At 44.2% G+C, this 16,874-nt stretch overlaps 1 protein-coding gene across 7 annotated transcripts in view; it reads left to right on the forward strand.

Annotated features, from left to right (window-relative positions):
- Nucleotides 1–541: 541 nt before the first annotated feature.
- FNIP1 (folliculin interacting protein 1) overlaps nucleotides 542–16,874 on the forward strand; it is a 47,091-nt gene continuing 30,758 nt past the window's right edge. For 4 of the 7 annotated variants that reach the window (XM_035902424.1, XM_009647001.2, XM_035902442.1 and 1 more), the window contains exons 1-3: nucleotides 542–567; nucleotides 7,691–7,817; nucleotides 16,690–16,833. In XM_035902424.1, coding sequence (XP_035758317.1) covers nucleotides 557–567; nucleotides 7,691–7,817; nucleotides 16,690–16,833 — 282 coding nt within the window. In that variant the 5' untranslated portion in view covers nucleotides 542–556. Of the gene's footprint in view, nucleotides 568–4,613; nucleotides 4,649–7,690; nucleotides 7,818–13,144; nucleotides 14,410–16,689; nucleotides 16,834–16,874 lie in introns of those variants that run through there. The other 3 variants (XM_035902429.1, XM_035902452.1, XM_035902461.1) reach the window with 3 other exon arrangements.

Raw genomic sequence — 16,874 nt, forward strand, 5'->3', positions numbered from 1 at the left:
CAGGACGGCAGCCACAGTTGCCAGGGGACTTGGGTCATGAGACTCAACTCCGATCGCCTTCGCTAGAGGAGGAGGAGGAGGATAGATGGGACTGACATGCACGCTCCGGCAGCTGCCAAAGCAGCACTTAGCCTTCCGATGAATTAGATTGATCTCCTCTGCAGCAATACACTGGAAGAGACAAAGCAGCGGGGAAGACGGGCAGTATTTACTTGAGCAGAAAGCCCGGGCTGTGCAACAGAATGGAGGGGCAGGATTTGGGTTATGAAACTCCAGGGCAGTGCAAACGCAGCCTGGTGCAAACGCCTATATTGCGCTTCAGCGAACTGCTTTCTTTAAGGTGGTTTTTGTGATCCTGTTGCTAGGATGAAGCCTTTTTGCATTGCAGCATGGGGAGTCTTTTGTTTGAGTTAAATTCAGACCTCTTGATATGTCACCTGACAGTCTTGTGGTTTTGGATGAATATGGCTCATTGCTATTATTAACCTGAGCTGGCAGCCGGGCACAACAGGAGTTTATAGGGATTTTGAAAAGTGGAACTGCTCGAGGGACAAAGATGCTTCCCAGGTACAGTCAGTGCACAGTTCTTGAGATTATTTTAATTATTTGAAAGCTTAATATTTTCACTGTGATGGAAGTATTTCTTTTCCAGAGATGTGAAGCTTTTAACTATTGAATTTTTTAACGATTCTTCTTTTAATTATATGCTAAATGTCAGAAATGGTGGGTTTTTTTTCCTCCCTGAATGGGTTCTATCTGTTGTAATTTTGCAAAGGGAAGTGCAGTCTGCTTGAATGGTGTTGAACGTTGTGTCCAAGGCTAGTGAGTTTAACTGAAAGGCACTGTGTCTTGTTCGTGTGTGGTTTTTATTAGGAGCATGTATTTCAAAAGAGCACAGAGCCTGTATGTGTATGTGCACGTTTGCATGCGTATATGTGCTCAAAGCAGCTAAAAGCTGAACAGGTACTTTTTGAAAGGACATACGTGAAGTAGTGCCAGAAATATTCTGTGAAATTACTAATACCAATTGTAAATTCTGAAGCCGTGTGAATTGCAAAGTTACTCACCATGCTACACGTCTCTAACAAAGCTCTCCAACCTACTTATTCTCAATATCACACTCCAGTTTATGATGGATGTGTTGACTAGACTGCACCTAACCTGTATATATTATGTCTTTTTGCTTGTGGAAAGGCATCTGGCTCACGTATTGGACTTTAGGGTATAAATTAGGTACCTTAACGAGAGCCAAGTGACTTTGTAGAAGGGAGAAAAAAAATGAAAACAAACCAAAGTCAGCTTCACATACAGTTAAAGAATTGGACAGAGCCAAGGACCTTGGAAGCCAATTGAAGTTTAGGTCCAAGTTTATTATACTGAGTGTGAAATATGTGGCTGACTGAATATGTGCCTGGTATACAACATGTGCTTCATATAAGCAGCAGAAGTTTCCTGGAGCTCAAGTAGTGCAGCTATTCAAGGTGAGGACTGCTAAGCTGGTAAATGAACAAGACAGATTTATAAATGTAGCATGGAGCTGACCTCTGCGGTGCTGCAGTGCCTGTGGACGGTTCACCCTCCTTCAAGAAATGAAAAGGGGGAGGCTTGGATTTTGTTTGTTTTTTTGTTTTTTTTTTTTTTTGAAAGAAACGTTACTTCCTTGTGATAAACCTCGAGAGTATAACTGCTGTAAGCACTCCCATTGTGAGCGAGTGTCCCTGGGATGAGCCACCATCTATCAGTTCCTCCAAGCTACCCACAGTACAGCTCCGTTGGCTTTTTGCGAAACCCCAGCCGAGGTCCAAGTGATAGAGGGCAGCATCGCCCGAAGCGATGGGTAAACTCCTTCGCAATTGGTTGTCACAGGCTCCCTCCGTGGCCTTGGTCAAGTCACAAAAGCCGCTTTTCTCTGCAGAATCAGCAGGCACTCACCACAACAGTCACGCAACCCTGGAGTGACCTCAACTCTTGTAAAGACAATTATCTTGCAAAATTTTTTCTAAGTATAGGCCTCGTGGCTTCTAGCATAGGGATCTTCTTCCTCCTCACAGCCTTATGGTCATGCTATGTCACCGGCATTTAAATGGAATCTCTCACTGAAAATGCCAACTTTGCAAATTGGCAGTGCAGCCTGGATCATCCTTATCATGTGAATCCTGATAAAGTTCTTTTGCGTTTCAGGTGTTATTATTAAGAAAAATAAACAACCTGCCCACACCTCTTGAAAAAAGTTAATGGGTGATCTTCTGAAGCTGGAAGCATTGTTAACATGCCATACATGGTTGTTTTCATTGCTTCCAAATTAGTTGTGCTCTTTCAGAAAGGCCTACACAGCTGTCTCTGTACAATAATTGTCAAATAATAAGCAAATTATTGAATTGCAGTAAGAAGGTATTAAAATACATAGAATAACCTCCCCTTGTGCCCTATATACTCAACTTCTGTTGTATGTTCTCAAAGCCAAAAGAAAAAATATCCAGTAACAGATAATAGAAACGTGCAGAGGAATTTGGGCAGGAGAAAGGAATCCCTTGCTGGAAAAAGCGTCTCGGTCAGGGGCAAGAGGTGTCTGATATGATGGCTGGGACTAGGCAAGGACCATTTGCCTTCTGCTTCTGATCACCCTTCCCTGTAACAAAGCAGCCGCAGGATCCTGAATGCTACTGGGCTGTATATGTAGAGGTGAGCATGCTTCGATGTGCATGTACATCTGGGTGGAACGTGGAGATAATCTGCACCCGACATACCCCAGTGCACCCAGTGGAACGGTCTCACAGTTACAACATGAGCTCTTCAAGACAGGGCCGGTCTCTGTCCAACGCTGTGTAGAAGTTGGCTGGGTGTAAGCACCACCGTAACAACAATAGGACGCGAAGAGGGATCATCTGCAGGAGTTGGAGATAAGCCCCGGGGATCCCCACGCCTCGGTTCTGAGGCTCATTTTAAGAGGAGTAAAGCAAGACGTTTCCTTCCAGGCGGAGCCCTGCGAGGAGGGCATGGGGCAAGGTGGACCTGCCGTCTGGTCGGCCCTGGCTGCTCCTGTCAGCCTTTTAAAAGGTGCTAACATGAAAAACATGCAGAACAGATAAGCTAGCATAAACTATAAATATCATTTGCGTAGATGCATTTAAAAATAGTTGGAAGTGATTCATCACCAGGCAGTTTTTATAACTACGGGTAACATGATGTAGGAAAACAATAGTTTGACTGATAGTTTCAACTTACTTTTTCAATGATTAGTCATATTTTGGTTTTGAGCAACTTTACTTCTTAGCAAACTCTTTTACAATTCCTACCTGCTTAATATCTCAATCAGTTTGCTTCAGTTGCTTTTCTTTAAGACTCCTAAAGTACCTGTGTTAATTATTAAGAAGTAATTGGATACTACCTAAGCTGTGTTAGTATGAAATTGTTTCAAAAGTAAAGTCTTAGGCAGGAGGAAAAATAGCATTAGACTAAAGCCTTAATGTAATGAAGAGGTGCTGCTCGTGTTGTAGTGGAAGCAAGGAGGAAGGAATGTACTTGCTTTCAATTACAGGGGGAAATACTTTATTTTAATTTGTGGAGTGGTAACGAAGGATTTCTGTGTCTGTCGTTTCACCTATTAAAACTTGCACACAATGTAATAATACTGGGGTAAAGCCATTCAGGTGCCTCTTGCTGAGAAATGTCTATGGCAGTAATAAACTCCAGGAATTAGACACATGAGAAAATGAATCTTTGGAGAGAATTTGGAGTTCTGGCTTGCCATGCAACTCGCAGTAGAGGCGTCAGGCATCACGTAAGGGATCTGTAACAGAAAGTACAAATACTGCTGCTGGTGGTTGAATGTAAAAAAAAAAAAAAAAAAAAGCAGGAAGACAAAATGGGTGAAAAGAGCGAGAAGAACTGAACAGTAGTAGGGCTTAAGTGTGAACCCGCATTAAAACATCATTTTCCAGGCCTTCATTTAATTATTATTAGTTTCTAATAATTTCACCATTGATGATTGCTGTGGAAGTTTGCCTTTCTGTCCCAGATAATTCCTTTCCCTTTGTGCTTTCTACTTGCACTAGCATCAGTGGAGGGGGGTTGGACCAGATGGACCAGATGGGTCCCTTCCAACCTCATCCAGTCTGGGATTGTGTGAGATCTCGTTTTACGTGATTGTTTCTGCAATATCCCACACAGCATTTATATAGCGATTGATTTCTACCCCATTCTATTCATGTAGGTATTTCTGGGCATCTCACTCTAGAAGAATCGCTATTTGTGTAGCAGAGATCTCCGCAGGGCTGGGGTCCTGCTCCGAAATAATTCATCACTATTTCTTCTCTTGCTCGATGCGTGAACTCGCAGCACTTGACTGTGTGGCAAACTCATAAACGCTTTCACTGGTGAAAAGATTGTTGGGGTTTTCTTGGTGGTGGTTTTAGTGTTTGTTTGTTTGTTCTGGGCTTATTTTTGTTTGGTTTTTTCTTCTTTAATCACTTTCAAGGAAGGATCAAAGCGTGGTCACACGGGAAAAAGTCCTCGTTCAGAGGACTGTCATTTCCAGAACAGCGTGGGAGATGGAGACTCACCTTTCATCAACATTACTAGAACACTTGATTCTGCGTCTCCTGGTTTTCTTCTAAGAATCTGAAGAAAACATCAGTTAAATGTCAAAGTTAGTTTCCATTTATAAACAGAACTAATTATATTCAGAAGATCTAGGTCAGTTTTCATCTGCCTGAAGAGCAGCACTGGAGTATTGCCCTGGTATATTTGTTTTGAGAACGTGCCCTGCATATTGCACGCAGGAATTTGTACGTTTCTGGGGATAATCTATCCAGATATCAAGCTTAACGGTATTTTAAAGCTGCTAACAACAGCAAAGCCACTCCGTGTCCCGCTTCCTCCGGAAAAATGTGCCTCGCTGGGAGGTGGCGGGGATGAGTCGGAGGTGCCAGCCTGCCTCTGTTTACTGTCTGTCTATGTGAACTTTCCCCCAGCTCTCTTAAAGTTTCTTCTGGTTTGGGAAGTGGCCCGCTATTGCCAGGGAATGTTTTTGCAAGGCTGAAATGTGCTTAAGGACTCTATTATGTAACAGAGATAACGCTTATTTGGAATTATCACAAATCATGATGGATAATATCTACTAAATGCTTGTCTAGAGAAAGTTAAAATGTCATGTGAAGAAGCGGAGAAGTAAACAAGCTCTTGTTACCTTGATCAAATATGTTTCCGAATACAGCAAGAGTTTTATATTTAGCTTTCTCTCCTCTTAGTGTGTAATCTGCTCTTGGAGCTTTTTATAAGTAGACTTTCCTAAGATCTGGAACAGCTACTGCCCTTCTTTGCCAGTAATTTCAAAGTCAAATATCAAAAGCACTAGGTAATGGAAGACATGCTTTTGTCTGAGCGTGAAGGAAATTCAAATGCGTTGCAAGGGTGGAGCAAGCGATAGCACCTTTTTGGCAAGCAACTCACTGTTATTGTCACATACCGGTTCTTTATAGGAACCGCAGTGGCCTATCTGGAGACAAAATGGGTTTCCAGACTTCCATTGATTTCACTTAAATATAAGGAGATGGTTCCTCCAGGAAACCAGTTTGTCCAGCAGTCTCACTTGCCTCCTCACCCTCTAGCTGAAGTCAGGCTCTTAGAAATAACCGTCCCCAGCTCGAGTGCCTTTGGACCTCGCAGTTGGTAACGCTCCAAATATGCATCAAACGATACGGATTTTGTTTTCTTACATTTTCTGAAATGCAAGATGGTTAATGTAAGCTCTGCTCTGGGCTTGGCGCTGCGCTTGGGTTTTGGTACGGCATTTGCTCAGTTGCAGTCTGCTCTTCTTGCGAGCATGGCCCTCTGTGGATGATGCTTGGCTTTAGGTGCCCAAATAGAGGGTGCGCGGCTCTCTGCCCCCAAATCTAGACATCAAGTTATTTCAGTTTCAAGTTGCTCAAGCTTTTTTCCTTGTAATAAGTTGCTTTTGACATTAATTGCACACTATCTTCCCTGCAGCTTCTGTTTTTCTCTCCTGTTGCTAAATGGTGGGGCTGAGCAGATTAGGAAATGGATTTCCTCTCTCAAGGGACCGAGTAACTGTATGTCTTGGTGCTTAGTTTCACCTCGCTTGGGACTACACTTGTTGTAAAGCCTGTGAATTGACAGTCTTAAAAACTTCTGATAGGCAGTAATGGCTTTGGTGATCAAACTGATTCTCTGCTGTGACCTATTATAGAAGCTGTTGGGGTCCAAATAGTCATTAATGTACTGATCATATAAAGCATGGGCGCAGAGAAGGAAACCTTTTGGTTGGTGAATTGGAAGAACAGAGAAGAAAATTTACCATAGTCTCGGAGTCTAGCGTGCCAGGTTTATTTTAATCCTATTACCACTTATGGGTGTCTTTTTGCTGAAATAAATGTACAGCTCCTTCTTGTAAACTGGGTGCCTGTATCCTTCATTAATGGCTGGAAAGTTCCAGGGCCCTCATTTCTCACTTCTTGGGGTTTCATGCTAATGCTGCTTGCCTAAAAGCCAAGGATAAGGAAGATAGAATTTCACTTGATCTAGGAAATGGCTCGTAACTAGCTGAAAGATGATTCCTGTTGGTTTCATGGATAGAGCAGGCGTCTTGTTTCCTATCTTCCAAGAACTGAGAACGTATCAGTGAAAATGAATTCCCAAGCCCATGGGCAGCAATGCTCGCTGGGCTTTAAAGTGATGGCTGGCTTTTGAAAAATGGAAATTTAAGATGATGGCTACAAAGCACCCTTAAAGATAAGATTATGCAATGGTATTCAAGCCTGAGCCCTGCAAGCCCTCCCTTTGCAGAGCTCCTCGGAAGTCAGTGGCTCCAGGGAAGGCAGAGGCTCAGGAAAGCTCCTTTCCTTAGTCTTGCCTGCAAAAACTGTGTGGGAATAGGTGTGTTGGAAGAGGACTGCTGCGTGTGTTTTGCTGACCCAGGCAGTAGCGTGGCCTTGAATCACAGTGGCTTAAGTGGAGATTATTTCTAAGTCTGAATGTAGCGAGGGCCTGAGTATAGAGTCAGGACCAAGCTACACGTGGCGCTCTGCTCCCCAGCATCAAAGCAGATATATTAGCATGAATAGTGCGTAGTTTATAATACCACGGTTAGTTCTGTAAACGTATGTTACTACAGCGTTTGTGAAACCCAAAGAGGGGTAGGAAAGGTACTTTGCATTTTTTCACCTCTGGAGTTCAGTACTTTGCCAACCCATGAAGCTGAAAACCCATGACTGCAAAGGCAGAAATTCATTACCTAAGGGAGAGGCCAGTGTGAATATATTTTATTTTTTTCTTTTTGCTTTCGGATTGTGAATGCCTTCAAGCTAGTGCTTGCAATGATGAGGGACTCCTTTTTTTTGTCTTTAAACACAAAAGTGGAGCTCTTCTATGACTTTGATTTCAAAAAGCTGGAACTCAAAACATTCAAGATCACAAGGCAGCACAAGAGCTAGCAATGCTGCGCACATCACTCTCCATGGTTGTAGTGGATTGGTGTCGTTTATGCCAGTGTAATTTGGCAAGTGTAGGGGAAAGAAAAAACCAAAAGGCATAGTTCTGGCTACAGGATCAAAGGGTTTGATGCTTGACTTTATGTTTTAATAAAGTTGTATATTCAGATAACGTAGAAAGAAAAGTGCAATAAAGACTTGTGGTAATTGATCCTTCTGCTCTTTTGTTTTTTTAATTAAAGCTGGCCTTTGCCGGAGTTTGACCCAAGTCAGATCCGACTGATTGTGTATCAGGACTGCGAGAGAAGAGGACGGAATGTCTTATTTGACTCCAGTGCTAAAAGAAAAATAGAGGATGTTTCGGTGTCGGTAAGCGTTTCACTAATTTACATGGTTATAGTCTATATTTTTTAAAATGGCAAGATTGATAAGTCACAAATGTTCTGTTTTATTCACATTAACATTTAAACATCGGTTATATGCAGGGCTATATTTAAATGCCTGTTAAGTTGCAAATTATTCAGGCTTGAGTGATTTAGCTCTTAACAGCTTTAAATATTAGAGTGATTGCTTTATTCCTGGGCTCGTCTACTTTCTGCTCTTTCAGAGAGAAGGATTCCTTCCTGGGGCTGCAGCAGGCAATGCTGGAGGGCCGAGGCAGGGCATAAACTGATATTTTTGAATGTGCTTTTATGCCATGCTGGGTTCTGCATTCCTCACTGGAAGGTCTTCCTGGTCTTGTGTCCTCCTGTGTCCTGTTTGCTTAGCTTTTGCCAGTCGTGATTTCTATGCTTTGCTGACAGTTTTTTTCACGCAAAGTTAATTGAAAACTTTTCCTCTGATTTTTCCTTTTGGCATGGTCTGCACGGTAATCTATTAATTGAAACCGTAATGGATGCAAGTCAGATGAGGATACTTCCTTCTAAGGGCTCTGGCCAGAAGATTAATTTCTAGCCACAGCGCTATTGTAAGTGGTTGTGTGAGGTTGGACAATTTCTTTTGCTGCTTTGAACTTTCTTTTCACCATCTCTAAAAACATCTGCAAACCACTTTAAGCTCTGCAAGCAGAAAGCACTGTGTGAACTGAAATTTATGATCCCGGTTGCTTTTACCCATAGGACCTACTGAGTTCTGTAAGCAGAAGTACACAAAATAACACGTTACCCCCAAGCCCTGGTTTTTCATGTTGGGTGTTGGAGTGCAGCCAAAGGATTCTTCATCCAGCTTCGTAAACTCTTCTGGCCGATTGCTGAATGCTGCCAGCCTGATGCTTCTCATCCCGGTCCCGAGTGCTTCCTATGTCTGCATACCCTGACTCTGGGAGTCTGTGCCTCAACAGGCGCTAACTTCCAGGCTCCTCCACTGCTTGCTCTAGCACATTTATAGCCATGACTCAAGATCCCAGTTTCCTAGTTCTTTTTGAGAATTGTGAAGTACAGCAAGTTTCACAAATGTCAAACAAAAATGCATCTTTCTTTTTAATTTTAACCGGGTAGAATCACTTTATAAGTTCCTGTTCTTCTAGGTGTTCTTGCCAGGAAAACAGATTTTTTTTTAAAGGCAAGAAATCTTTAGAAGTGGTTTATTGGTATGAATTGCTGGCTGTGCTTATTACTCTTACTTCATTAATTATAAAGTATTACTTCATCAATAAAAAAGATGTTGTACTGTATAAATCTTCCTGCCATATTTCAATTGATCTCTTGAAAGCCTAAAACCTCTTTAAGATAGATCTGTACTTGCACAGTGAACTTGCAAACTTCACTGTTTTGGTTTATTTCAGACAGATCGTTGATTGTGGCAGCTCAACAGCAACAGCATAAACGGCTGGTAATGAAGTGAATATGGTTCCATATTAATCTCTCCTTTGTTTTTCTTTGCTAAGGGGGAAAGGGGAGGGAAATAGCTGTACTCACCATCTCTATGAAATGAGTATGTGAGGCTGGTGGAGGAAGAGTGTTCCCAGGTGTCTGAAATACTCCCCTCTAGTAACTTGATCTTTTTCTGCTGGTTTTCTGTTATTAGGAAACTTTGAAAAAGAATATATTGAAACATTTGCTTGCCATGGTATCTGCTTTCTGCAGCGCTCAGATAATGTCATGTCGGGCAAAACTTTCCTCGTAAATCAAAACTTTGCAATAGCAGAAACATTATGCAGGTAAAAACGTGCAAAGAGTCCTCGGCACGGCTTGCTGCGAGCTTAGTACAGGCTTGTACAGTTAGCAGTATGTACTGGCCATTTTCAAGGAATTGCATTGTTTATTTTTCTCACTCTTTATCACGATTTTCATTAACAAAGACACACCCTGCCTATACAAAGGCAGATCTTGGCTCTAAGCACATTCCAAGGCACTCTTGCCCTTTTGCAGCAAGACATGTGTGTGGGCCGGGCACTCTCCCTTCTGAAAGGGTGTCTGTTCACCACCCCGCAAAAGCCAACGCTTTCTGCATCTCTCTCCTCCCCCCACATTTCCTAATGTGATTTGTACCTCTGGATTTACAAATAACACCAGGGGGGAGATTTGCAAGAGTGCCTAGCAGTGGCCAGGGGGTTCTGATTGAAGTCTAATCAGTCTGATGCAGAGAACCAAGAGGGTTTCAGTTTGCTTTACGTTGCCGTGCTCTTCAGTTCCCATTTTCTGTTGCTTATGAGATGTGAAAGCAATTATAATTTAAGAGTTGTATGCCTGCAGCAAGGTGAGAGATACTTTGCTTTTTTATGTGTCTAATCTCTACGTATGCCAAGAGTTGTGTGCGGTGGACCAAGGTTGAACATGGCTCAGTCGTTTGAGTTCTATAGGGGAAGGTATGGTTATAAAATTTAAGGAGCATCAGAGCAAACTTTTCCAGACACAGATGTTTCAAGAAATAAAACAGTAGGCTCTGACTTTTTGATGAGTGAAAACTGCAGAGTTTGTGCTCACACCAAGCTGGGCTCTAATTACTAAAGCATTACTAGGTTCATATTATCCGTGGGGGAAATATGACTGTAACACAAATAAGGATTTTGTGTTTTCATTGGATATTAAATCAGCCTCTTCATGTCTTCAATAGAGCTAAATATTGGGTAAACACGAATTTTGGGAGGGTGTTGCACAGACAGACAGAAGGCAGCTGAGAGTCTGCAGCATGGCCATTAAAATACCCTAATTGCTCAGGCAAAGTGATGTTTTCCCCAGGTCTCGCTAGAGTTAAACTTGGCGAGCAAAGCTGAGAAGCAGTCTGGTGACTCGGAGGGCTGGCGGCCGCTGCACCGGGAATGTTGGCCGAAGGCTGTGCCAGGCGTTTCCACCGAAGCCAGGCAGAGATCCGCCTTCGGCAGCTGTGGGCACTTGGCATGGGGAGGAGGCAGAGAGATCCCCTTTGTAAGTCCTATACCTTTTTTGGTGCTAAGCAGGAGAAGTTCTTCCCTGGCTTTCCAGGGCGTGGGCTATTGATCAGCCGGGCTCTTTCAGCAGAGCCAGAAGACTGCTGCCTCACGAGCATCAGAAAATGGGGTGACTCCCCTGCCTGAGTTCTACCAGGGTATCCCAGAGGAGAGTGGCTGCTCCTTCCAGCCCTGCGACGCTAGGTCATGAGCAAATGCATCAGGATGGGCATTTGCATATTGCGTGTACCAGGGCAGCGTGTGATAGGAGTAGACATTACTGATGCCTCTACCAAACAGCCTCAATCCACACCCAAGCATCCACATCCCTTGGATTTTTGGGTATCAAAGTACTTCTGTGGGCAAGCTCGTGGGTTTGATCTGCTGTCTCCTCTATAGAGAGTCACTTCAGAGTTTGTTCCTCATAACCTCCTTCCTAATGAGACTGTATTACTTGATATGCAGGTGATAGTGTTACGACCTATGACTGTTTTCTACTAGTAGGCTCATTTCTGTGCTCGTCTGCTCCTTTTCCTCGAACGCCTCCCCGCTCGCTTTCCGCTTGTGCGTACACCAGCCGCGCTCGCCTCCCCGCGTGCTGCCTCGTGGCTGCGTGAGGCCCCGCACGCGCCCACCCCCTTGGGTTGTACTCGGTTTCCAAGCCAGGGGCCACGTGTGAACACAGGTATACTCCTCCAAGAGCTGTGATACCGGGCCTGGTTGGAATTTCAAATCAAGCACGACAAGCAGCTCCTTTTCCTTTTTAAGGTGCAGAGGCCAGGTGGCCTGGCCAGCGCTGAGCTTTCAGCCTTGGCTCTGCCTTTCCTGACCCCTGTGTGCTTGGCTTCTCAACCTTGACGCTGCATTCACGCTAACCTTATGCGAAGGCCGTGTTGTATTTTACCGTGCTGCTGCTGTTGTGGGCAGCAAGGGAGTTAAGTCACCGCAAACGTCGGTGTGCAAAGGCCGGCTGAAGGGCGAGGAGTTTTCCTCCAAGGGCCGGCAGTTGGCTGGGACGAGGATGCCACAGAAATGGTGCCACGAGGGAGATGTGGGGAGTAAACCAAAGAAGAAACTGGGAAGGGGAACCTCGTGTCAGGGCTTTCCTCAGAGCAGGCTCTGAGTTCAGGGATGAGGGTTAGCCGTTTCGATTAGCCGCTCGTTTTCCTTTTTACGTTGTCCACTGGTGACTTACGACAAGGTGGCCGCTACCATTCAGGATTTGACTGAAGAGAGGTGCCGATGGACACGTAAGAAGCTAAAAGATTTCCTAAGTCTAAAGATCAGCGTAGAGGAAGGCGTGGAGTCCAGGGAGGAAGAAGAGGTGTCAAGGGACCATGAGGAAGAGGAGGAAGGAAAGAAAGCAAGAGCCAAGCTGTGCACTGTGCTGAGCGGGGATCTGGAGTGTGGGCGGTGTGGCTGGGAAGGGAGGAAGACAAGGAATCGGTAAGGGCAGTGGTTTGTTCCCAGGACCCAGAGTCAGAAGAGGATTTTCAGAAGCGGAGTTTGGTTTGGCTTATTGAAGAAATGAAAGAGAAGGAGTGGCCCAGGGTGCGGAATTTAAGAGCTAGAGGTGCAACAGTGGATGTGGGCGTGGGCAGCGCAAAGTTCCCTTTTGCCATGAAACCCAGTTGCTGTATCTTTGGGATAATTTACCTGAAAGGCCATATGATATTTGATCTCCTACTGCGGCAATTTCTTTCACTCCAAATGTCGTATTTATCCCAAAGTAGAGAAATGGCATGCTGTTTTAAACAAGCCAGGATTAGCCACGTGCTCTAATACACTTCGGCACTGGATAAAAAGTCGAGCAGCAAATCGCTTTGAGGGATTAGTAATTGGATAGCGAGCCTTTTGCTTTTAGGTGAGTTGTGTGAAACGGCGGCTCCGGTCTCTGTCTGGCTCCCAGTGGACAGGTTTCCAGGGAGCCAGGCTGGACAGCCAGGCAAAACCATAGGCACAGAGAGCAGTCCCACCTTCTTAGCCCTGCTTATTCTTTCTGAACAGAAGTGGGAGAATACTGGTGGAGTGGGGGAGCACGGGGTTGTCTTTGCTTCCTTCACTTGCCTCCGAGTAATGGAGGAACGTGAGAACTCTGGAGATAAAAGGAGGAATGTAGCACTTGACAGCTGCATTTTAAGAAAGATACCTGGATCTTTACAGCAGCACTTGAAGGGAAGGCATGAATTCAGGTAACTCTTATGTCCTGGGTGGGTGCATACCTTTAATTACACATTCAGACCAAAGCATATTAATAAAGCAAAATAGTTAATTTCTCTATTTTTGAATAATTTTTCAGCTTTGCTGACAAACCTGTCCTAGAAAGGAGGTACAGAGCTCTTGAAGAGTGGCAACTTTGCTCGAAAACAGAGATCTCTCTCTCGCTACCACCATGGTGGTATTTGAGCACCTGCTGCTGCAGAGAGGTAGAAGAGAGTAAACCATATGACAACATTTCTTTTTCCTTCTGTCACTCACAGCCCTACACAAATGCACCCAGTCTGGATTTAGTTCAACACACCAGGCTCCTTCCAACTTTCTTATTATCCCCAAACCAAAACTTGCTCAGCAGAAACTCCTCTTCTTGTGCACAGCACTGGGCACGTTCTTTCCACTTACTGAGGAATTTATAGACCTTGTGGCAAAGAGTTAAAGGTCTTTGCTGATAGAGGTGGAGAAAAGAGATTCCAGAAGCAGAACTGCAGAAGAAAACTACTTTGTACCCTATTGTACTATAAAGACATTTTACTCTAAGTTATCTTCAATACCTCCTGATAGGTCTTTAAGCCTTTCAGCAAACGATGACCTCTAATGCAAGAACTGTGACTGCCAGGAAGTCTTTGGAGCTGGGCGGTATCTGCAGCGAGTTGGCAGAGAAAAAATAAAGAGTGTGACCGCAGCGGGGAGAGCAGGGTGGCGGCCAGGAGCGGCAGCTGCCCGCGGCATCCTTCCAGCAGATGTTCTGCTCTCCAGCAAAAGCCAGCATTTCGCAGGACTCCAGCAGCACTTTGCCTGGGGAGCTGATTTGTTGTAGCTATGTCTGTTTGAAGAGAAAATCCACAACTTCGAAACTTTCCCTTCTACAGTTCTTGGATAATAAGGTTACCTTTTTATTTTTGGAAGCCTGGCTTGAATATCTTTGGAATATTGTATTGGAATGCAAGTAATCCCACTCCTTTGATGCATAATAGCTTGAGATTTGTAGCATCTAAGATTTCATGGACATTTGGAGTCAGAAACTGCAGAGGAGAGGGGCATTGCAGGTACTCGATCTCATTGTCCAACGGGGTATTCTTAACACATGCTAAATTTGTAAAAGGGCAAACACCAAAGTTTGTCAATGATCTGCATTTTAGGAGGGATTTACTGTTCACAAGGTTCTGAAAAGTGGTACCTGAAAGATCCTGACCTCCTTTACAGACTCCTTGGAGGAGTCTTGGTTCATTAAACTCCACTGCAAAGACCAAACAGCCATTTTCCTCGTTTGCTATTTAAATTAGGCAACTATTAGTGCAAGACACCAAACTCCCCAAAGGATCTGGGGAAAGCTGCTGTGCAGAAAAAGCAGTGATAATGAGAAGAAATGATTTAAAAGTAAGTAATTTGCACACTTAGCCTATTTTTTTTTAATGCACAGAATTTTTTTTCACCTGTAGAAATGCATTTGCTGGCTTTGCAGTCTCAAGGCAGCTTAGTTACAATTGTCACTTTTTAGAAGGAACTTTCAACATCTGATGGAAAATGCAAGCTGAAGTGTGGTTTGCCTGCAAAAGCTTCTGTAACCCTGTGGATTTTATGTGGTTTTATCACATGATGCTTGCCTAGCCTAGGACATTGTTGTTTGTGTCAGAGATAAAATGCAATTCTAGTTCACGAGTTCCTACTGAAGTCATATGATGATCGTTCACATGCTCCAGCCATTGTGTACTCTGCTCAAGCCACAGATACTAGCCATTAGCAAATCTACATATTGCATGAATTCAACGTACTCACCGCGATGTCGTAACGAGAGGATACTACTATGGGAGGCTGTGTGTGTCTGTAAAGCCCAGGACTCTGCGGCTAGCGAAGGCTTCCTTCCCCTCTGCCATGGAATTACTGATTTGTCTGCACATTTTTCCTTCAGGCTGTCTGTGGCAGCAGCTCTCTGATGGGAGCAGTAGTGCAGGCTGCCGCGTGGAGCTCGATAATCCCTGGCATTTTCTGCTGTTTTGCTAAATCTCACCCACAGTTAGGGCCAAATAAAAGTCACCTGTCCCTAACTGTGGGGTGAGGTTTAGCAAAAAAAAAAAAAAAAAAAAAAAAACCAACGAAAACAACAAGTAATGTGCGCAGCCTAGGACAGATGCGTGGGATTCCCGTCTTGCCCTCATCAAAATCCCCCGCAGCAGTACGGGCAGTTGCCTTTTTGTACAGTTGTTGCTGATTATTGAGCAGAGTCATCAAGTTACCAACCTGTGCCTTGGCTATTTCACGCTTTTCTTTATGCCTTTTTCTTTTTTTTTTTTTTCCATAGCTATTAAGGATTGAGACACATTTATGTTTTTCAGTGAAGGGGGGAACTTGTGATGTGGACCTGTGAGTCCAAAGATGAAGCTGTGACATGTAACAGCACTTCTGTATCTCCATCTGTCCCTTGAACCTTGCTTCCAGTAGGGTTGGCTTCCAGCTTGCCCTCACTGGCTTGGTGATTGTATAGGAAATGTTAAATAAGAAAGTCTCAGGTTAGAGTTAGTACGTCATTTTGAGCAGTGTGGACTAATTCTGTCTCCTAGTGCTGCCCACTAGCAAATGTCAATAATGCCAGCCTTACGTGGGTGCGTTGGACTGTGGTGAGGATATGAAAAATGCGTTGAGTTCTTTAGGTGAAGAGGGTTGCCTAATGCTAGCGTGAATGGCATTAGCTAACGGGGATGCTGATTCTGCTCAGGATGCTGAGATTCAGTGGGGAAATCGCAAATGTTTTTAGGTACTGAATGAAACAGCAGTGGAGCATCTCCCGTGCCAGTGACCGATAATACCGCGCGTGTAGAGTGGGCACAGACGCTGCCCATCCTGCATGTCGGTTCCAGCTCCATCTGAGCCCTCCAAACTCCCTTTTTTGCTATGCTTGCTGTCCCAGTATCTATTGGAAATCACCCCTTGGACCATTTCTCCATCATTTTGTGAAACTTTTCTGGCTTCTCTGTAACTGTGTTTTTCAGCCTTGTCCATTTTTCAGCCTCACAATTCCCTTGTACTGAAAAGGAGAGGAACATGTCACCTCTGTGCCACTCCAGGGGACTTAGACGCAGCTAGGGAGAGATCTATAAAAATAGTATCTTTTCTCTCCACTTATCCTTGTAACATGAATCTCTCTTGAATTCTGTGGTGTTCTTCCTCAGTTATTCCTAATCAGTCTGCTTTCCTGTACATGGTGAATGGCTCCTTGTCGTGATCTGGCCAGCCCCGTCACTCTGGAGGGCTGTCCCCATCACACCGCTGTGTCATCTCCGCCCCGGGGGGCACCAGGAGCAAGGAGAAGACATCTGGAGCCTATCGTTGCCATCCTTCCTTTAAACACTTTGGTGCCATCCTTTCTCCTAAGCCTGGGTCTAAAAAGGCCATTTGTAAAGCTTCAGAGACACATGGCTACTTAGGAAAACGGAGTTGGAGTGACCTGTTAGCTCCTGGCTAACTGGAAGTAAATCAGCTCAGCTTTCCTTCGTACAGCCAGGCTGCAAGAGACACTAATAGATATTCTGTTAACTGTTTTCCTGAGGCATAAGCCTTTCAGCTGTTAAATATCTTACCTAAGCAGGTAAGTGAAATGCTGCTACAGAGCGATTTCAGGCCGTGGGTCTTAGTGTGTCACGTATGTTGTGTGTATTTCAGAAACTCTGCAGCGATGCTCAGGTGAGAGTCTTCGGGAAATGTTGCCAACTGAAGCCCGGAGGAGACAGCTCTTCTTCCTTGGACAGTTCAATCAATTCATCCTCCTCATTCTCTGATCCAAAAGAACAATGCCCAAAATACCAGGTGAGTCACTTTTTTTTTTTTTTTTTTATTTTTTTTTTTTT

Source organism: Egretta garzetta, unplaced genomic scaffold (genome assembly GCF_000687185.1).
Source record: "Egretta garzetta isolate BGI_Z169 unplaced genomic scaffold, ASM68718v1 scaffold1, whole genome shotgun sequence".
In the NCBI taxonomy this organism is placed as follows: Eukaryota; Metazoa; Chordata; class Aves; order Pelecaniformes; family Ardeidae; genus Egretta; species Egretta garzetta.